We start from the raw sequence: 22796 nt of genomic DNA, 5'->3' as shown, positions 1-22796 counted from the left end.
TAACTATAATTCAGTTATAGCTTTGTGCTCTTGTGCTCTCGCTGGCTTGTAGAGAAAAGCAACATATTGGCACTAGTTTCTCTCTCAGAAGAGCTGAGCTCAGTTCGGAGCTGAGAGTCAATATAGCCAAAATTGCTCATGGTGACTTCATTTGGAAATTTATATTGGCTCCTATCCATTTAAAAAAAGAGAGTAGTCAATCATTTTGTGATGTGCTAGGACTCGGACTGAGAATACTGACCTACTTTCAGTAAGTGCCTCAAACTAAGCTAAGGTTTTGACAAAATATGGAATATCCATGTTTAATCCTGTTTCTTAACTACAGAGTGGGTGAAAAGTAATTTAATCATTTTACTCACATGACAAACCATCTTCAGATCCAAAGGTTTGGTGTATATTTTGATGAGTGGCTCTTTCAAAATTTGGTTCATTTGTCTTTTAGTACTCATACCTTGCAGGCGTGCAGTGTTTCTAGCTGTCTTTCCATATATTGTATGTACAAATATATTCCCTACAGGTACAGATACTTCTGTGCAAAGACATATATAAAATATATATACTGACCCAGCCAAAATTTTGCAGCTTCCCAGCAGACTTGCGCGTTACATCAGACAAAGCCAGGCTAGTTTCTGGGAAACGATGCTATCTCCATTGATACCTTTTTCCTCCGCTGACCTCAAAGCATATAATTGTGTGCATGTTCCCTTTAAAAAAAAAAAATCAATAACTGAAAATCATATTTGTAACTGTAATTTAGGCATGGTTTCTTGACAATTTGTTAGCCCAATTTTTGGTACTGCCAGGGAATGCACATAATTGAATTGGTTACTGTATTTAATTCAAGTAATCCTTTCAGTTTATTTATTGATCAATTGTCTATTTTTTTTTTTTTTTTTTTTTTTTTTTGGTAGAAAAAAAAGAGTGAGTGTTTACAGTTGAAGATTTTGGTGCTTCGGCATGAGCTGGAGAGGCAGAAGAAGGCACTGGGTCGAGAGGTGGCCTTGCTGCATAAGGAACAAAATATGTTACTTGACAAAGGTGAGTGTAGAAAGAAAGGAATTTTCTAGTGCCAGTATTCACTGCTCCCTATCCAAAAGGCCAAGTAGCCTGCTTAAAGAGCATGAAAGCTGCTACAAAAGTGGATTGAGCATTGGCCTGCTAAACCTAGAGTTGTGAGTTCAATTCTTGAGAGGCCATTTAGGGATCTGGGGCAAAAATCTGTCTGGGGATTGGTCCTGCTGGACTAAATGACCTCCTGAGGTCCCTTCCAACTCTGATACTCTATGATTCTATGATCTTATATAAGTAGCTGGATTCCCACTTTAAAGTTTGCAGCCATGTGTGATATCTTCAATCCAAAAGGCTTATACTTAGCCTGTGCAATCTTTGTATTAATTATCAAGTCACAGCATATCAGAATGGTTTTAGAAGGTGCAAGTAAATGACAGCAAAAATACTTGTCTGGCCTAACAACTAAAATCACGTAGGAGTGCTCCATGTGGAGATGACACCAAGAAAGTCATAGAACGGGAAGGGACCTCAAGAGGTCATCTAGTCCTGTTCCCTGCACTCCTGGCAGGACTAATTATCTAGACCATTCCTGACAGGTGTTTGGAGAGTTTTAAGAGCAGGTTAGACAATGATGGAGACTCCACAACCTCCCTAGGCAATTTCTTCCAGTGCTTAACCACCCTGACAGTTCGGAAGTTTTTCCTAATGTCCAACCTAAACCTCCCTTGCTGCAATTTAAGCCCATTGCTTGTCCTATCCTCAGAGGTTAAGAGACATTTTTTCTTCCTCCTCTTTGTAACAGCCTTTATGTACTTGAAAACAAGACACGAGAAGTAATTCTTCTGCTCTACTCAGGCCTCAACTGGAATATTGTGTCCAGTTCTGGGTGCCACATTTCAGGAAGGATTTGGGCAAATTGGAGAGAGAGTCCAGAGAAGAGCAACAAAAATGATTAGAAGTCTAGAAAACATGATCTATGAGGGAAAACTGAAAAAATTGGGTTTGTTTAGTCTGCAAAAATAATTGAGAGGGGACATAACAGTTTTCAACACCCCTGCTAATACATCCCAGAAAGAGATGCGCTTTTTTTGCAACAGGGAGGTGTGGTTTCTACAGCTATTCACTCTGTTCCCTCATATGGCTGTATACTGTGGAGAACATGACTAATGGTAACTGAAGAAGTTTGTGTACCCAAGCTTGTATCTAATTTTCAGAAGTGTTCCAGCACTGAAGCTTGTCAATTCACAGGATATACAGTGCTGTTAAATGGTTTTTCTGATCACTTCTGTTTTCTAGGAAAGGCATTTGAGACTGAATACCAGAGGCTTCAAATGCATAAAGAATCCCTGCATGAGTTGAGAAAAGAATGCACTGCTAAGAGGTAAAGGGACCTATGACTCCATTCATCTTTTTAATCTGTAATTGGAAAGAAGGTATTGTGATGAAGGCATTTGGACTAGAATCATGAAATCGTCTCCCTCAGTTGTTGTGTGACCTTGCGCAAGTCACTGAATCTCTTCCTCATTTTTCTCATCTGTAAAATATGTAACTATGTTCCCTTCTCCTGTCTTGTTTAGCTTGTAAACACCTTGGGACAGGGATTGTGTGTGTGTGTGTATAGATCGCATAAGATGAAGGGGCCTTTAGGTGCGGCTGTAATATAAATAATTGTTTTATAACACTTAAAACTGGTCTCTCAAAATTGAAAAGGGTGCAAGCAGTACAGGCCAGCATTTCTTTCTATAATTATCTTCCCAACTGCAAAGTTATCTGGGGCTTTCTTTTTTGTCCAGGTGGGGGGTGTGATTCCTGGGAATGGTGGGGGTTGATAGTGCGAAGAGTTTGAAGTCACTAATGATCGTGGTTTTTCTCTCCCTAAAGAGAATCGTTCTTGAAGACCAATGCACAGTTGACTATTCGATGCAGACAGTTGTTATCGGAACTTCCCAATATTTACTCTATTGATGTGGTAAGTTTCTAACACCTTAAGAAACCTGCTGAGCTAGAATGAACTTTTTGTCTGCCAGATGTGCCCTCTAGCTGCTTTCTGAGTAAAATGCTTCTCTCTTCCACACTGTTCAGCTCCATTGCCATGTAAATTTATCTCATTTCTTTTCTGATGTTTCTTACTTTGAATCTAACAGTGAGCTTGTCTGGCAGGGACTTCATCTACTCTGGTGTTCTTACTCCTCTCTTTCAGTCACTGGGGTTCCGATTTGGTAATGTTTGCCACAGAACTTCTACCTATTCTCCTCACACATCCCAGCCTGCCCCTGCTTTCCCTCTTTTTTTTTTTTTCCCTTGTCTTGCTGCAGCAATTTCTTTGGGAATTAATTGTTGCCGCCACTGTAGTCAGGCAAATGAGTCCAGAGAAGGCCTGGTGCATGCTTGGACTGTTGCTGTGTCATCATTCGCACTGAATTATTTGCCTAACTTAGGGTATGTCTACACTACGGGATTATTCCAATTTTACAGAAACCGGTTTCTTAAAACAGATTGTATAAAGTCGAGTGCACGCGGCCACACTAAGCACACTAGTTCAATGGTGTGCGTCCATATATCGAGGCCAGTGTCGATTTCCGGAGCGTTGCACTGTGGGTAGCTATCCCATAGTGCCCACAATCTCCCCTGCCCCTTGGAATACTGGGTTGAGATCCCAGTGCCTGATGGGGCAAAAAACGTTGTTGCGAGTGGTTCTGGGTACAGCCTCACCCCTCCCTCCGTGAAAGCAGCAGACAACCATTTCATGCCTTTTTTCCTGGGTGAACTGCGCAAACGCCATAGCATAGCAAGCATGGATCCTGCTCAGCTCAAGACAGCAATCATGGACGTTTTAAACACCCCGCACATTATCATGCAGTCTGTGCTGAACCAGGACCTGCAAAACCAGGCTAGGAGGCGGCAGCTACGGCAGTGCGGCGACGAGAGTGATGACATGGACACACAATTCTCTCAAACCGCGGGCCCCTGCGCTTTGGAGATCCTGCTGGTAATGGGGCAGGTTCTAGCCATTGAACACCGATTTTGGGTCCGGGAAACTCGCACAGATTGGTGGGACCGCGTAGTTTTGCAGGTTTGGGACGGTTCCCAGTGGTTGCAAAACTTCCGTGTGTGTAAGGGCACTTCCATGGAACTTTGACTTGCTTTTCCCTGCCCTGAAACGCCAGAATACCAAGATGAGAGCAGCCCTCACAGTTGAGAAGCGAATGGCAATAGCCCTCTGGATGCTTGCAACACCAGACAGCTACCGGTCAGTTGGGAATCAATTTGGAGTGGGAAAATCTACTGTGGGGGCTGCTGTGATGCAAGTAGCCAAAGTAATCATTAAGCTGCTGCTACGAAAGGTAGTGACTCTGGGAAATGTGCAGGTCATAGTGGATGGCTTTGCTGCAATGGGATTCCCTGACTGTGGTGGGGCGATAGATGGAACCTATATCCTTATCTTGGCACCAGGGCACCCAGTACATAAACTGCAAGGGGTACCTTTCAGTGGTGCTGCAAGCACTGGTGGATCACAAGGGACGTTTCACCAACATCCACGTGGGATGGCCAGGAAGGGTTCATGACGCTCGCATCTTCTGGAAGACTGTTCTGTTTAAACGGCTGCAGCAAGGGAATTACTTCCCAGACAAGAATATAACAGTTGAGGATGTTGAAATGCCTGTAGTTATCCTGGGGGACCCAGCCTACCCCTTGATGCCATGGCTCATGAAGCCATACACAGGCAGCCTGGACAGTAGTCAGGAGCTGTTCAACTACAGGCTGAGCAAGTGCAGAATGGTGGTAGAATGTGCATTTGGCCGTTTAAAGGCGCGCTGGTGCACATTACTGACTCGCTCAGACCTCAGCCAAACCAATGTCCCCTTTGTTATTGCTGCTTGCTGTGTGCTCCACAATCTCTGAGAGTAAGGGGAAGACCTTTATGGCAGGGTGGGAGGCTGAGGCAAGTCACCTGGCCACTGGTTACGCGCAGCCAGACACCAGGGCGATTTAGAAGAGCACACCAGGAAGCGGTGCGCATCAGAGAAGCTTTGAAAATGAATTTCATCACGGGCCAGGGTACAGTGTGACTGCTATGTTTGTTTCCCCTTGATGAACTCCCCACCCCCCCCACCCCTGATTGACTCATTTCCTGTAAACAACCCACCCTCCCCCTTCGATTACAGCTTGCTTAAGGAAACAAAGTCACTATCGTTTAAAAATCATGTATTCTTTATTCATTATAAAAAGAGGGTGAGAACTGACAAGGTAGCCTGAGTGTGTTTTGGGAGGAGGATAGGAGGGAAGGAAAAGGCCACTAAAAAAAATTACAAAATGACAGCCTTTTGGTTGGTTGTCCACAGGGGTGGAGTAGGCGGGTGCACAGAGCCTCCCCGCACGCGTTCTTACACATCTGGGTGAGGAGGATATGGAACATGGTGAGAGTGGTTACACAGGGGCTGCAGCGACACTCTGTGATCCTGCTGCTGTTCCTGAAGCTCCACCAGATGCCGGAGCATGTCAGTTTGATCACGCAGCAGCCCCAGCGTTACATCATGCCTCCTCTGATCTTCCTGCTGCCACCTTTCATCTCGAGCATCTCTCCTGTCCTCACGTTCACTGGCATCTTCCCTGTAATTTGATACCACGTCCTTCCACTCATTCAGATGAGCTCTTTCATTGCGGGTCACTTCCATGATTTCCGAGAACATTTCGTCTCGCATCTCTTTTTTTTTTTTTTTTCCGCCGCCTTATCTGAGCCTTCGGGATGGAGTAGGGAGGCTTGAAAAACTTGCAGCTGCAGGAGGGAGGGAAAAAAGGGAGAGAAGTATTTAAAAAGATACATTTTGCAGAACAATGGTTGTACTCTTTCATGGTGAACAACCCTATTCACCTTACACAGCACATGTGATTTCACTGCAAGGTCACATTTTGCATCTTAATATTGAGTGCCTGCAGCTCTGGTGTTAGAAATCTCACAGACGCAGGTCTGGGTAGCAGAATTCAGCTTGCATGTGGCTATGGTAAGCCATTGCCTTTCGGCTTCTGCAGCCTTCATATACACAGTGCCCTCTTTCCCAAATACCAAGCAAAGCCCGTTCAGTGCTGCTTCTTTCCTGTTAACATGCAGTAGCAGAAACCACGCCCCCGTCCAATTCTCTGGGATGATCGCTTTACCCCTCCCCCCACCACGTGGCTGGTAGCATGGAAGATCCCTGCTAGCCAAACGCGAAAAAGCTCAGTGCCAATCACCGTCCCCTTTCCCCCTGCTTGGCTACCTGCAAGGAAGGATTTCTTTTAAGCAACAGGCAAACAGCCCAGTAGAAATGGCCATCTCTGTCCCCTTAATTAGATTCCTGAATTTCAACCAGGTTACCATTAACGATATCACTCTCCTGAGGATAACACAGTGAGATAAAGAACAGATGTTGCTTGAATGCCAGCAAACACCCGACCCATATGCAGCTAGGCTTTGTCATGCAATGATAACAGATTACTTGCTACATGCATGGCGTGGTCAAGTGTCCTACCATAGAGGACGGAATAAGGCTGCCCTGCCCAGAAACCTTCTGCAAAGGCTTTTGAAGTACCTCCAGGACAGCTTCATGGAGAAGTCCCTGGAGGATTTCCGCTCCATGTTAACAGACTTTTCCAATAACTGTACTGGCCGCGAATGCATCCCAAGTCCTCAGGGCAAATTAATCATTAAATGCTTGCTTTTAAACCATGCTTTATATTACAAAAGTACACTCACTAGAGGTCCCTTCCATGGCTTCATTGTGTGGGATAGTGGCTTGGGAGGACTGGGAGGGTAATTCCGTCAGGGTGAGAAAAAGCTCCTGGCTGTTGGGGAGAATGGAGTACTGTGTGCTCTTTGCAAGCTCATCCTCCTCTTCCTCCTTCTCATCTTCTCCGTCCGCAGAATCCTCAGCCATGGCTGAGATTACCATCCCCACCTCGGAATCCACAGACAGGGGTGGGGTAGTGGTGGTGGACCCCCCCCCCTAGAATTGCATGCAGCTCAGCGTAGAAGCGGCATGTTTTTGGCCCTGCCCCGGACCTTCCGTTTGCTTCTTTGGTTTTCTGGTAGGCTTGTCTGAACTCCTTAACTTTCACTCTGCACTGCACTGAGTCCCTGGTGTGGCCTCTCTGCATCATGGCCTTGGAAATTTTTTCAAATGTTTTTTCATTTCATCTTTTGGAATGGAGTTCTGTTAGCATGGAGTCTTCTCCCCATACAGCAATCAGATCCAGTACCTCCCGTGCAGTCCATGCTAGAGCTCTTTTTCGATTCTCAGGAGACTACATTGTTACCTGTGTTGGTGAGCTCTCCACGCTGGCCAAACAGGAACTGAAATTCAAAAGTTCGTGGGGCTTTTCCTGTCTATCTGGCCAGTGCATCAGAGTTCAGATGGCTTTCCAGAGCGGTCACAATGGTGCACTGAGGGATACCATCCGGAGGCCAATACTGTTGAATTGCGGCCAGACTAACCCTAATCCGACATGACAATACCAATTTCAGCGCTACTCCCCTAGTCGGGGAGGAGTACAGAAATCTGTTTTAAGAGCCCTTTATATCGATATAAAGGGCTTCGTTGTGTAGACAGGTGCACGGTTAAATCGGTTTAACTCTGCTAAATTCAGTATAACTGTGTAGTGTAGACTAGGCTTTAGATTGTAAGTGACACAAGGAAACGACCCTATCATGCTGCGCTGTAACAGGATACTGCCGTCACCCCGTGGTAACTTAAACTTGGACCTCTTGTGGTGGCATATGAAATGGCAAGTAAAACTGATAGTGAGAGCACAACAAAGTAGCTGATAATCATCTTACCAGACTTCACTAACTTAGCTAAACTTTTATCATACTAGGCCAAAAAATGTTCATCAGAAGATTGAGGTCCAACATTCTTTGCTCAATATAAGTTTAAGATTTTGTAAGTTCAGTTGAATGAAAGTGAATCCATTACTATTTGAGAGTTAGTCTTCTGAAAATATTTTAAATTTAATGTAGAGTGAGACATTACTCTGAATTTTCTTAATTTTGAATTTTTTCATCTATATTAAATGATGCTTTACAATGTCTCTGTAGTCTCATTTTAACATGTCTCTAAGTTTTGCTGGAATTTGCAACTTCTCTTATTTTAAATGTACTATGTCCCATTCTCACTTTCTGCTGTTCAAATCCATAGAAAGATCAAAAGGATCACTTCATCTGCGGAGTCAAGCTGCCTAATTCTGAAGACTTTCAAGGTAGCTGGATTTTTTTTCATTTAGTACCTAGAATTGTAACATTACTTTAATATCTCATAGGGCAGACTTACCATTTTTAGGAGCTACACTTCACTTTTGGAGACTGAAAAAATTTAGACAAACAGTTCTGATCTAATCCTTATTTACCTCTGAGTAGAAGTAGCTGGGACTTAGAACAAAATGTTGGAAAACCTTCAGAATTGTCGAACATACCATTTCATCATTTTCTAAACAAAGTTATTTTTGTTTTTTGGTTTGAAACAACTTTTTAGCTAAATTTCAAAACTTCATTTTTAAAAAGTAAAAACAATAAAGGTTGATATCTAAATGTTTCAAAATCTCAAAATGAAATCTCAGTCTGATTTAAAATATAATTTCAATTGTTTGGCCAAAATTTGAGGTTTCATACTGGATAGACAATTTTCCACTGAAATTCTATTCATGATAAAGACTGGTGACATCATTTTGAAGATTATTGTTTTATCACAGCCGGCAATTTTCATGCGGTAAATAAGCACCCTGACTTTCACAATAAACAAAAAAACAAGCTAATCCCGCTTCAAAACAAGCTAATACCTAAGAACCCCAATATTCTGACAAGATCCCCTCCCCAGCGTGCAGTCTGGGACTGTGGTGGGTCTGCTGTGCACCCCTGTGTGTGTGTCTGTGTCTCTCTCTCTCTCTCTCTCTCTCTCTCTCTCTCTCTCTCTCTCTCTCTGCCTTACCCGTGCTTTCCCCTTGTCCCCCCTTGCCCTTGCTTGCTGGGAGCTGACCAAAAAAAGAAGCAACTAGTCAACAAGCAACTCACAAGCCAATTAAGACAAAAACAAGTCCAATTTCTGCATTTTTTTTTCGTGGGTTTGTCGTGTCTGCTTTTTATGCTTTTGCACCCCAGTAATCTCCTATAAAACTAACTCCGCCTCTGATTTCTGCTGGAGACACAAGTATTGCACAACAGTCCTTCTGGGACTTCCTACAGACTGAAATGTTGTCACCACGACCCCAATCTTGCAAAAAACTTTTGGACGTTATTGAGTAAAGACCAGTCCCTTGATGCTATGAGCTGCTTCTCTCCAAGCCTCTACATTCTGAAAGAATATTTTAAACAGAACAATATCTAGTTATGGTATTTAATAGGTGCCAGGAAATGCTTCAGACCATGAGTGATTAAAACCTACCCCCCTGAGATGCACAAAATGGAGCAAATCATACTTTTAATCAGGCAAAAATAACTAACCTGGGTTACTCACAACATGCAATAAACAGCTAAACCTAAAAGGAAATGTTATTTTTGGCTCATAGGAGGTGCTGAAATACTTCTGTGATGGGAACATATACAAGAAATTGGATTCTGAGCTAAAATTATGTGACACCATATGTCCTGGTTAATCCTTATATACTCTCTAACTTCTTTGTGCATACCCATACAGATATTTTTAGCTGTAGATTTCAATGTTTACCTGTTTTTTCAAAAAAAATCATACTAGCTACCTGTGTATCTATTCATATAAACAATATTACACCAAATAGGCTGCATCAAATGCATTCGTTCCTGTCTTGTTATGGCAATGCTATTTCAGTTCCCTTTATGTCAGTATTTATAATATATCATAAGTGCATCTTTGTATGCCTGCCTCTAACCCCTGTAAACGAACTTGTGCAGCTATCTATACAAGTATTTGAAAATTAGAATGACTTAAATTAATAATTACATTTAGGAACTCTTGCCTCTCAGCCTTTTGATCAGTCTGGTAGAGGTGTTGCCTCAGGAAAATAAAAACATGAATTCAAGTAGAGTAACACCTCATTTAATGTTGTAGTTATGTTCCTGAAAAATGCGACTTTAAGCAAAACAATGGTAAGTGAATCCAATATCCCCATAAGAATTAATGTAAATGAGGGGGTTAGGTTACAGGGAATTTTTTCGCCAGATAAGATCGCGCGTGTGTGTGCATGTGCGTGTACACACACAGTAGAAGTTTTAAACAATTTAATACTGGTACACAGTGATGATGATTGTGAAGTTTGGTTGAGGTGGAGGAGTCAGAGGGTGGGATATTTTCTAGGGAATGCCTTACTGCTAAATGAACTAGCAATTGGCTGAGCCCTCAAGGGTTAACTCTCAGTCTGCAAGGCAGCAGGAATGGAGGGAGGGGAGAGAGCACTGCAGACAGACACACAGTGTGAGAGAGAGATACGCATTTCCCCTTTAAGTACACTGCCTTGTTAATTAGATCAGCTTGCTGAGACCGCAGCTGCTGCTTCCAGCAAGCTCCCTCTGTCCTGAGCCCTGTCATGTGTCCCCCCCTGCTCTATGGAAGATGGGGGCAAGTGGGGTGCAGGGGGCAGTGGGGTGCAGGGGGAAGGAGGACACCCTGACATTAGTCCCCCCTCTTCCTTCCCCTCCCCCCTGCACAGCAAGCAGGAGTCTTGGGGAGCAGCTCCAAGACAGAGAGCAGGAGCAGCACATGGCAGTGGGGGGAGGGATAGCTATAATTGCTAGCCTGCTGGGCAGCTGCTGCACAGGGAACTTAGGGCAGCTGCTGGTCCACCTGGTTCCAAGCCCCCACTAGCTAGCTGCAACGGGCTGCTCTTTCTGCAAGCAGTGGACAAAGCAGGTGGCTGCCAAACAACATTAGAAGGGAGCATTGCACGACTTTAAATGAGCATGTTCCTTAATTGATCAGCAACGAAACAATGTTAACCGGACGACTTTAAGTGAGGAGTTACTGTAATAAACGTAAGCATGGCCAGAGTGGGTCAGACCAGTGGTCCACCTAGCCCAGTATTCTGTCTTCTGACAGCAGCCAGTGCCAGATGCTTCAGAGGGAATGAGCAGACTAGGGCAATTCATTGATTGATCATCCCCTCTTGTCCAGTCCCAGCATCTGGCAGTCCAAGGTTTAGAGACACCCAGAGCATGTTTTTGCATCCCTGTCCATCCTGGCTAATAGCCATTGATGGACGTATGCTGCACGAACTCATCTAATTCTTTTTATAACCTAGTTATATTTTTGGCCTTCACAACATCCTCTGGCAATGAGTTACACAGGTTGACTGTATGTTGTGTGGAAAAACTACTTCCTCAAGTAGTCTCTGTGGGTGCATACGTGTTAGTCAGTCTTGTGCCTGATATAACATTGCATAGGCAAACCACCCTCAGTTCCTTCTCTACCACAAAGTTCCATAGCAGAGAATGAGGCTGCCTAACGTGTGCACAGACTGAACGGACGCTGCTATGAGAAATGTCCGATCAAAGGCGCAAGGGGCGGTAGGAAACCTAGAGTGGAGCACCCCTGGGGGGACACATCTCAAACCACGGTTACTGCAGAACGAGTAACTATTTCTTCCTTTTTGTTTGTATCTGCTGCAATGATCAGTGCCCCACCACCACACACCTTTCAAGATCCGTGGACCCTACACATGCCTATCACAACATGTGGTATATCTCATCCAGTGCACTAAATGCCGCAATAATTATGTGGGTGAAACCAGACAATCTCTCCACTTTCAAGTGAACTGTCACAGGAAATGATTTAAAAACAAAAACTCCCTATCACTTGTGAGTAAACACTTCCACAAAGCAATCACTCTACATCTGACTCATCAGTCCTCATCCTCAAGGAAATCTGCACAATGCTTTCAAAAGACTAGTCTGGGAGCTTAAATTCACAGCTCTCTGCTAGACACTAAATCATGGTCTGAACAGAGATTCTGAATTTATGGCTTTTTACAACAATCTGTAACCTGCTAACCCCCCCGTTGCAGTCCTGTGACTTCAGAGGTATTAATAGGCCACTCTACTTTGAATGAACGCTTAGAATATGGTCCCTAACTACTTATGGAAACAATCTGTTCTACCTGGCATTTAGCTGTGACCTTCAGAGTATCTTTCCCAGACCTGAAAGAGAGCTTTGTGTGGCTTGAAAGCTTGTCGTTCTCACCAACAGTGGTTGGTCCAATAAAGATATTACTTCACTCTCCTTATCTCTCTAATATCCTGGGACTGACTTGGCTACAGCTATGCTACATACATCTTATAATTCTGTTCTTTACTATAGTTTCAATCAGTTGACCTGGTATTGAAGTTAGGCTGACTAGTCTGTAATTGCCAGGATCACCTCCAGAGTCTTTTTTTTTTTTTTTTTTTTTTTTAAATTGGCATCCTGTCATGTGGTACAGAGGTTGATTGAAGTAATAGGTTACATACCACAGGTGGCAGGTCTGCAATTTCATATCTGAGTTCCTTCAGAACTCTTGGATGAACACCATCTGATCCTGGAGACTTATTACTGTTTAATTTATCAATTTTTATTCCAAAACCACCTCTTTTGACACCTCAGTGCAGGACAATTCCTCAGATTTGCCTCCTAAAAAGAGATTCCCACACCTGAGCCACCCTCACATCTTCTGCAGTGAAGTCGGGTGCAAAGGATTCATTTAACTTCTCCGCAGTGGCCTTGTCTTCCTTGAATGCTCCTTTTAACACCTTGATTGTCCAATGGCTCCATTGGTGGTTTGGCAGGCTTCCTGCTTCTGATGTACTTAAATTTTTTTTGCGTCTTTTGGTAGCTGCTCTTCATTCTTAATTTGCCCTGCTTAATTATACTTTTACACCTGCCTGAATTTATGCTTCTTTCTATTTTCCTCAGTAGTCTTTGACTTCCAGTTTTTAAAGGATGACATTTTGCCTCTACTGGCCTCTTTTACTCTCTTTAGCCATGGTGGCAATGTTTGATCCTCTTAGTATTTTTAATTTATTTATGTGGGGTATGCATTTAATTTGAGCTTCTATTATAGTGCTCCTGCCATCTTTGGTACTTCCCCCCCTCATAAGGATGTTAAATTTAATTCCATTATGGTTGCTATTACAAAGTGGCTCACCTATTTCACCTCTTGGACCATATCCTGTGTGCCACTTAATTCTAAATCTAGAATTGCCTCTCACCTTGTGGGTTCCAGGACTAGCTGCTCCAGGACCAGTCATTAATAAAGAGTCTAGAAATTTTATCTCTGCATCCCCTCCTGAGGTGATATGAGGGTAGTGGAAATCCCCCATTATTACTGGGTTTTCTATTTTTTGTAGCCTTTCTAATCTCCCTCAGCATTTCACAATCACCATCTTGGTCAGGTGGTTGGTTATATATTCCTACTGCTATACTCTTGTTGTTCAAGCTGGAATTTCTACAGTAGAGCTTCTGTGGTACTGTTCAATTCATTTAAGACTTTCACTATATTTCACTCTGTGCTTTCTTTCAGATATAGTGCCACTCCTCCACCAGCATGAACTACTGTCATTTCTGTATATTCTGTACCCTGATATTACTGTGTCCCATTGATTATCGTTGTTCCATCAAGTTTTTGTGAGGTCTAGTATATCAATATCCTCATTTAATATCAGACACTCAAGTTCACCCATCTTAGTATTTAGACTTCTAACACCTGTGTATAAGTATTTATAAAATTTGATATTTAGTTATCTGCTTTCATGAGATGTAATTGATTGGAACTCTTTTTTTTTTTATTTGACATTTCTCTTCTGCTCCTACCTGTACTCTATCAGCTCCTCTCCTGCCGTCCCCTCTCCTCCCCTCCTCTCTCCCCTCTTTCCTCTCAACCAGGATATTGAGAATCCCTGTTAATGGATCCTCCCCAAGGAATGTCTGTCTAAACAGCGTGCTCCTCCATATTTCTCCCCTTTCCCTCAGCCCTTAGTTTAAAAACCCCTCTAACTTATTAATTCTACATGCCAGCAACGCGGTTCCATTTTGGGTTAGGTGGAACCCATCCTTCCTGTATAGACTCCTCCTCTTTTCCTAAAAGATTCCCCAGTTCCTAATAAACTTAAACTCCTCCCATCATCATCATCATCACCCATTGAGACTGTGCAATTCTGCCCATCTAACTGGCCGTGCTCATGGAACTGGAAACTCTTCAAAGAATGCTACCATGGAGGTCCTGGACTTTAATCTCTTACCTAGCAGCTTAAATTTGGCCTCCAGGACCATTCTCCTACCTTTCCCTGTGTCATTGCAACCTATGTGTACCATGACCACTGGGTCCTCCATAGCACTGCAGCCTCTCCACCCAGCAGGCAATTCATCTTGTGATTCTCCTGGTCATCACAAACCCAACTATGTATTTCTAATAATCTAATCCCTCATTACTGTTATCTGTCTCTTCCTAATAGCTGGGGTCCATGCAAGAGAATATCATGTCGTCATCTGGAAGGCAGGTCCCAACTATGGGGTTGTTTCCCTCCCCTCCGGTTTGATCTCCTTCCCTGAGACTTTCATCCTCCAACAGCATAGAGGCTGTCAGACTGGGGTGGAACTACTCTACTGCATCCCAGAAAGTCTCCTCCTATGTAGCTCTGTCTCCCTTAGCTCCTCCAGTTCGGCAACTATGGTCTCAGGAGCCTGTATGTGGTCTCTGAGGGTCATGAGCTGCTTGCCCTAAATGCATACATAGTCCACATGTAATCATACATGCTGCATTCAGTGCAGTAAACTGGACAGCCCCCACTCTGCTGCTAGCCTTCAGCCTCCATTATTTTTATCTTTGTATGTGTTGGGGGGGAGGGAGATGTTGGCCTACGTTTAGAGAATGTTAGGTTTCTCTGGCTCTCATGCACTGTCTCTAAACTCATGTATTTACTGCTCTTGGTTGCTAGCTCCTTTGGTCACTTAGTAGGGGTGTGGGTTTTTTTGTTTTAATATAACCCCCTATTCTTCCTGAGTAGCCTTCTTGTTAAGGAACTAGGAATCACAGGATGGCAGGCCAGAGCCTCTGTAAGAAGCTCTAATCCTTGCCCAGCAGGTCCTCTGGGCTCAGTGCACAGCCCCCTCCCGCAAACATACCACGCTATAAGCTCCAGTCAAGCAGGCACACGAACAAACTGGTGGCAAATTCAGCCAAGAGTCATGTAGTCATTCCTCCTTTGCCTGGAGAATGCTCTGGCAGAACTTCGGTTTGCTGTTTGCTAAAACAACTAGCGTTTTAAAATCTAGAGCCTATAATACAGTAGTTAATTCTTTAGGGCACAAGTGATTTAGTTGAAATTCTAGCATGTTTGATGGTGACTCATGTTTGAGTTAAAATGTCAGAAAAACACAAGTGAAATGAGATAGTGAAGAAATACTAATCACACTGGTATCTCTCTAATTGTACTAAATATGGGCCATAGTCCTTGTTCTACAATCCTGTGTCTTGCTTATAAAAATTTAAAAGTGCTGTTGTGTCAATTTAGATTGTCATAACGAAGGCTAAGATTATGTTACAGAGGTTGCCGAAATCACTTCCAGGGACCTCCATGACATTGGGGGCCCCGCAGTTGACTAGCCGCTGCTGGCAGCAGGGGAACCTCCCATAGCAGCCCAGCCTCCGTGGGTGGCATGGGTTCCCGCATAGCTCCCAGCTGCCACCACTGGTGGCAGAGGGACCCCACAGCTCCCCTGCCACTACAGGCAGTGGGGGACTCCCCCTGCAGCTCTCAGCCATGCAGGGCGGTGCGGGGACCACCCCAGCTCCAGCCCCACAGGGCGGCAGGGAGACTCCTCCCATACACTGGACAGTGGGGGTCCCTGCAGCTCCCAGGTGCTGTGGAGTGGGAGGGCTGGTGTGCTGGACCTGCCTCCCTCCCTATTTTGTAAGGGATGTTTTTAGTAAAAGTCAGGGACCAGTCACCAGGAAGCAGTGACAAAATCTTAGCCTTAGTCATAACTTATTGGTGCTATCCAGAGACACTGAGTCCTTTCAAGCTTTTCACAAGGAATTAGTCTGCCTGCCCTGTGGCTTACTACAGACTGAGTGGAAAAAATGAAATATTGATATTTTTTTAACTTGGGATCAGATAAACAGCATTTTCCTTGCATGTTAGCATAGAATGTTAGTAGACAATTAGGTTAAAAATAAAATCAGAAGTCCATGAGCTTAGAGCTCTACTGTAATGAGACCTATGTTTGCTGCAGAGTTGCATCCCTTTGTACAGAATAATTTCTTGGAATGGGTGTGATTTTTAAACTTGTGTGTCATGGATTGCCTTACTGAGAGCAAGGTATGATTTCATAGATGTCACAGAGGACTTAAATTAGTGTCTTTCCTTCCTTGTTCAGGTCCTCATATATTTCAGTTAGAGTCACTAGAATTTCTGTTGTCATTGGAAAGGATTTGGGCTGGCTATAACTTATTTCCAGCTATTTGTAGATCTATTTGTAGATTCATGTGTATTTTTTTTAATAAGCTAGAAAACAGGGTGAAGATATAGCCTGAAAAGTTAAAAAGACTTTAAAAAGTTAATAACTTTTTTGCAGAAAAGGGGTTAGAGGGTGGGGTGGAAGAGCCATATATCTTCTCTGGAGATAGATTAACTTTTAAATACACAATTTCAGATCCCCAGTCATTTGCTGAATAAATGTGAAACTTTAACCTTCTAAAACAATGGTTAAAAATCAGTTCCTCCAGTTACTGGCCAAGACTAGAGTTCAGGCCCTAGGATTCAGTTTCCCTGCCCAACAGTTGGTGATCTCACTAATGCCTAAAGCAATGTAAGAATGCAGCTTCTTTCTTTGCTATAGGTGTTAGTGAGGTCATCAGCTTGCAGCCAGAGAATGGCAGACCTCTGAAGACTTGAACTCTGGCCTGGGGAGCCTTTTTAAAAAAAACAAAAACAACCGCTCCACACCTTTCAGTTACCATTTGAAGCCGAAAACTATTTCCCTTGAAGTTTGACAGTATAGGAGTAGGTCTTAAACTGCAGGCTCAAACTCTTGCCGATCTGATGTCACCTTTCAACATAAGATACACGTAATGGACTAGGGATAACAAACGGATTAAAACCAAGAGAGGTTTTTACTATTAGCTTCAGAATATAGTGCCTCAACCACTATTTTAAAAAATGTTTAAACACTATATTGGAAATGCAGTATCTTTCTATTATTGAATGCTTAAATGTGCTATTATCGCATCATAAACATGTCAGAACCATGCATTGTAATATGTGATAGAATAAGCTTAATACCACTAAGATTTCTGTAAGATGCTTGCTGTCTCGTTTTATCTCTTTCATTGTGTGCAGCTGTTACATCAGGTAATAAATATTATTTTCATCATGTGTAAGGCTTTACTGTTTATGTAATATGCACACCCTTCTCATGCTAAATTTTCATTAATATGCTTAAAATATTTACCATATCAGTAGAATTCAGTTGGATAAATAAGTTGCTTTTTCTTTAACAGCAAAAGATGATGGAAGCATTGCTGTTGCCTTGGGCTACACTGCACACTTGGTCTCAATGATTTCATTCTTTCTACAAGTGCCACTCAGGTATCCCATAATTCACAAAGGTTCCAGATCTGCAATCAAAGATAATATCAATGACAAACTGACAGAGAAAGAGCGAGAGTAAGTATGTCATCTTCATATGTACTTTCTGAGAAAGATGTGGCATCTTGACTGGGCAAGAAGGTTGATGGAGTTGCAGTAGTTGATACTGAAGTAGGTTGTTTTTAGTACCCAAGTCAAGGATGCAGTTTCCATTGTGGTGTCTGAATCCCATGTGAATAGGATTAGGTTGAAATTTGTAGCAGACTAGTTAAACTAGATTGAAGTTACATAAACTAGTCTATTCTAGTTGTATTCATTTAGGGGCGCAAAGAGGCACTTCCTTTACTTTTTTTTTTATTATTATTAAATTTCCAGTTTTGTGTGGTGAAACTTCATTGTTACACATGTAGACCAGACAGACTACAGTGAATTTTAAGTTTTAGAATATTTTTGCATTTCTTAATCTGATACGTATTCAGTGCTCTGTAACCAGCAATGGATTCAATACAACAAATGTCTGTTTTATTATTATTATCTGTTTAATCATTATTCTATGCCATCAGAATCTTAATTCCTGCAATTCTTTCAGACAGTCCTAGTCAAGGTTGCTGAGGTAATATAACTCTTAGTGAAATAGGTAGCTACAGTATTATCATTAGAAAACCTAAGCACTAACGACAGAAAATGACCAGTTAAAGAGCTCATTTACATGAATTCTCTGACCCAGGATACTTTCGGGTAATGACACTGATGTGAAAATTCACCTTGCACAAACAGCAACATTATCTTTGACTCACAAAATGTATATACGAAACTTTCTCAACATTCACATCACAAATACAAGTCTACCTTGAACTACGTATAATATATTGCATTAGTATATATTGTGGGTCAACATTATGGCTATAGACATGTAAGGTGAATTTTCACATAATTACTTTATATTTGAGCATATAAACTTTAAGGGTAATAAAATCATCTGCTCTTTTTCTCTGTACTGTGAGCTGCAAAGTAAAACTCACAGAACTACTGACTCTAGCGTTCTTCATTCTGTAGTCAGCATATACAGATAACAATGGAGTTGTAGGACCTAGGGAAGACTGAAGAAGAGGGTAAGGGGAATGCTTCTGTGCTTGCACTTAGGAAACATTGTCTAGACAAACTGTTTGCATTGGCATGGGGGAGGGGAGAAGGGGATGAGGAGTGTATCCAAACTGACACAAACTCACTGGAGTTGTAATATTTTTTAACAAGCCATAGTTTAGTGTGTGGATTACACATTAAACAAAATTCATATGTAAATATTAGTAATGGAGAACTCCAGACTCCAACCAAGATGGATTGGCCCTACTGTGCTAAGGTTCTGTGTATCTGATTTCTCAAAATTGCCTAAGTGATTTAGGATCACACATCCCATTGAAATTCAGTGACTACACATAGTAAAGACAGGCCCTGCTTCAAAGATCTTACTGTTTAAACAAAGGATGGGAGAAGAATAATTATCCCCATTTTACAGTTAAAGGAAGTGATACAGGTGTAGTAACTTGCCCAAGGTCATCCAGGAAGTCTAACAAAGCCTGATGTGAATTCATTCTCCTGAGTCCTACTCTAGTTTTTTAACCACACAACCGTCCTTTATCCAGATTTTAGTTAAGGTTGAGACGCAGATACTGGAGCTGGCTTTCAACAGGTTTCTCATGCGAGTGAGGAGAACTGTGTTTAAAGTCTAAACCAATTTTCTTCTATCCTTCAAATATCTATCAATAGGACTTAAAGTTCTTCAGGTCATGGTGTTTTGAGTTTGAGCCAGTTATACTCAATTGGATTATTTATCTAAATGATATTTTTTTCCCCTAGCCATCGTGAATTCAACACTTACGTTCTACAATGTTTCCAAAGAGGGGGAGAGTTAGCTTGCAGTACTCCAAAAACACCCTCTGGTATTAACCCTTCTCCCAACATATTCAGTAAGCTCTATTCTTCCGCAACTGGCTCTGTCCGAAGTCCTAAGAGTCAGCCTCCAGTATTAGAGAGGCAAATTAAGAATAGATGAGACCTCTCTGTCCTGCCATCTTTCTGGGCAGTGCAGTCTTGGTAGCTGGTGGCACTATAGTTAGTTTTAGTATCTTAACTTGCAGTTGTTTTCCCTCTGCCCTGGCTGCTTCCTTTTCATACACATCTAGTTGAAATACATGGTGATTAAATGTGCAATGGAATCCAACACTTGTGTTTTAGTAGGCTTTTATTAAAAGACAGTTGTTCAACTTCAGTGCAAGATACTATTGAATAATTCTGGCATGGCTGTCTTCATACTTGGCAGAGTACGTCCCCTCTGACCTTAAAGTCTGAGTCTATGTAATACATAACGCCCCTTGTTGGCATCAGATTTAGGGTGACTTACTAAATATTTGGCTTGAAGTGGTTTTAATTTAGATTCATATTTTATTTTGGGCTGAAACTTTGCCTGTAGTATCAAAATGAAGAGTTTTTAAAAGGTTCTGTTTCAAGGATGGGGAGATTTTTGTTACACTCATTTAAAAAAAAGTTGTGCGTGGTTTGGATTTAATCTATTTAAAAACTTTAATATAACAGCAAACTAATGGATGCAAGTAATACTTATTACAAGTTCCTAAAATAAACTTTGTAAATAGTGCCTAAACACTTACATAATAGACCTGTTTCTCTTGGGTAAATATGCATTCTAAAGTGTGTACACACTATTTAATATAGCAAGCATCTTGGCAATTGCAAATAAAAGTACTTTATTTCTTAAAATGAATGATCGAGACCACTTATGGTCTTAGGAAAGTATGAGACTACTTTACCACTATATTGAAAGAAAGATCATCTGTAAAATAAGCAGGAGGCTACAGGGTTGACCTAACACTTATATACCTCCCGAACTACTAGAGATGAAGTGTAAAAATATCAGCCACTGGTCTTCAACAAAGAGCCAACTTCGAAATTATAAACAGAAGTGTTAGTTATTGTGTTTCCATGATATATTCTAACTGCTGCCTCCTTCATATATTACATATAGTCTTGTAATATTGTGTCAACAGAAGTTCCCTCACAGAAATTTCTCAGTCTCAGTTTACTAAAACCATTGAGGAAAGGTAGTTCTATAAAGAATGCAGTTTTTATTAAATACCTCCTTAAAACATATTTCTTCAATAGTGTCGTTCAACAATCCTCTTTAAAGTACAGAAGGTATTTTAAAAGTGAAGAGCCCCATGCTGCTTGAAGTTTGGGCTCAAATTATGTATCCTTCGTTTATTTGGACTGGACTGTCTGCTTAAGATTTTAAGCTTCTAGGGACAGTATGGTGTTTCCTTCTCTCCAGTGTCCGCCATGCGGATGGTGCTGAATAAATAACCAATTTAAACTTCTTGGCATTGCTATGAGAAATAGAAGCACAACACTTTCTCTCCTCTACTTGTAGGTGTGCGTTTAATCTATAGCTTTAATATTTGTCACACATTCTTATACTTGCATGCAACACTTTCATTAGTATGCTTCTGGATTTTATAGAGAAGGGTAGCACCTGACTTGCTGAAAAGTACAGGAGGTTTTTTGTGCTTTTTCTTTGTAATAGCTCCTGGATCTAGATTTCATTTCTGTAATTGTCATGATTGCAATAGCATTTGGTGCTTTTTTTTTTTTTTTTTTTTTTTTTTTTTTTTTTTTTTTTTTGAGTAAAACATTTACCATGTATGAATGGTAGTTCATCTGTCCACAATTTTAGCCTAATAGCTACCTTTGCTAGCTAGGAGCCCATAGATTTCAAGGAAGATACCTCAGTTCAATTCTCCCCCTCTTTAGGTTTTTACATGTTATAGTGTATAGTGCCTCATTCACAAGATGGACAGTGTTCTGGAGAGAACCAGGGGTGCGTAGTTAATGAGGCTGTTTGCAGGACCCCTGTCTCATTTGTTGTAGAAGCTGGATGCTGTGTAGTGAATGAGACAAGGAACGGTAGGAAAGAATGGTCTCTTGGGTAAGGCAACTGAATGCTACCCTGAAGAACGGGATTCTATCCCTACCTCAGCCAAAGAGTTTGCATGACACTGGACAAGTTTCATTAGCCGAAACATACACTGAAAATGAGGAACACAGTGAATCTAAGTTGACGTCCCTGGGGTCTGATTTACAGAAGTGTTGATAACATGCAACTGAGGTCACTGGGAACACTGCTCTATATTTATGTGATGTGGTCACTGTTGGGTTGATTGAATAGTTTCCATATCCAAAGCCTTGTGCCTAAAGAACGCCATTCACCTCTGACTAGACCTAAACCCCTTGGTTCACTTCCACGATCTTGAGGGAGGCAGGAAGTAACCCCAGAAACAAACACGCTAAGCAATAAACACATCTGAGCACAGACAAAACCCTCAGTTAGTATTGGGGGGGCCTTATAGGAAATCACACATACACCTCCATTAGCAGTACCCAGTCTCCAACACCTGAATAAACAAGTTAAAGCTCTCTAAGCTGATTGAGTCCAAAAGTTCCCAGTCTTAGTCCTAAACATGGTACCTTTCACTCCTCATGGCAGTTGCTGGTGCTTGGGAACAGTGTGAACTTGGGCTGCTGAGTTCAGACCTCTGCTGCAATGTCAGGCATCCATCCCTGTGGTTACAGTGCTGATCAGGTCTCTTCTGGGTCTAGGCTGCTGTCTTACCCTGGTGGTAGTCATGCCCTAGCCTGCTTACTGGGCTGATCCCCTTAGCTGCAAGTTCAGACTGTTCGGGACTGCTCCTTCTACTAGCAACAAACAACGTGTACTGAAGCCTCAGCCTGTTCTTTCTAGTCCTCTGCCAAATGATTGCCAAGGGCAATCAGATGGCCTGCAGCCAATCCCACCTTTAGTATGGAGTGACCTTGTTCCCCTCCACCGGGGAGGCTTACTGGCAGCAGGAAGTCTGAGGTAGGATTTCTTCCCAGTCATCCAGTGCAAGCTTCCCTTTCTGCCTACTTCATCAATCAGGGCTTCTTGGAATAGAGTATGTCCTTCTGCACTAGCCACTCTTCATATATGTAGTGCTATAAAAGGTGCCCAGAATTATTTGACACTGGTCAATTTTGACTTTCATTTCAGTGCCTCAGTTCCTAGTGTTTATAATGGAAGAAAATACCAATGCCTCACCTTGTTTGGGTGTTGTGAAGATTGACTGTTTTGTTTGTAAGGATTGGCAATAGTAAGATGAGAGCACCATAGGAAACCCAT

The 22796-nt window shown here is 42.1% G+C and overlaps 2 protein-coding genes across 5 annotated transcripts in view; both read left to right on the top strand.

Moving 5' to 3' along the window:
• Positions 1-22796, top strand: part of DGAT2 (diacylglycerol O-acyltransferase 2) — a 660465-nt gene that overhangs the window by 127809 nt on the left and 509860 nt on the right. The gene's annotated exons all lie outside the window — the stretch shown is intronic.
• The window catches only part of UVRAG (UV radiation resistance associated), a 185041-nt gene that overhangs the window by 58888 nt on the left and 103357 nt on the right, over positions 1-22796 (top strand). For all 3 annotated transcript variants that reach the window (XM_050930437.1, XM_050930420.1, XM_050930426.1), the window contains 5 exons: positions 912-1038; positions 2308-2392; positions 2893-2980; positions 8184-8244; positions 17482-17647. In XM_050930437.1, coding sequence (XP_050786394.1) covers positions 912-1038; positions 2308-2392; positions 2893-2980; positions 8184-8244; positions 17482-17647 — 527 coding nt within the window. The remainder of the gene's footprint in view (positions 1-911; positions 1039-2307; positions 2393-2892; positions 2981-8183; positions 8245-17481; positions 17648-22796) is intronic.

Source organism: Gopherus flavomarginatus, chromosome 1, assembly GCF_025201925.1.
Source record: "Gopherus flavomarginatus isolate rGopFla2 chromosome 1, rGopFla2.mat.asm, whole genome shotgun sequence".
Taxonomy (NCBI): Eukaryota; Metazoa; Chordata; order Testudines; family Testudinidae; genus Gopherus; species Gopherus flavomarginatus.
The sequence above is the reverse complement of the archived record's forward strand: the minus strand, read 5'-3'. Positions and strand labels throughout refer to the sequence as shown.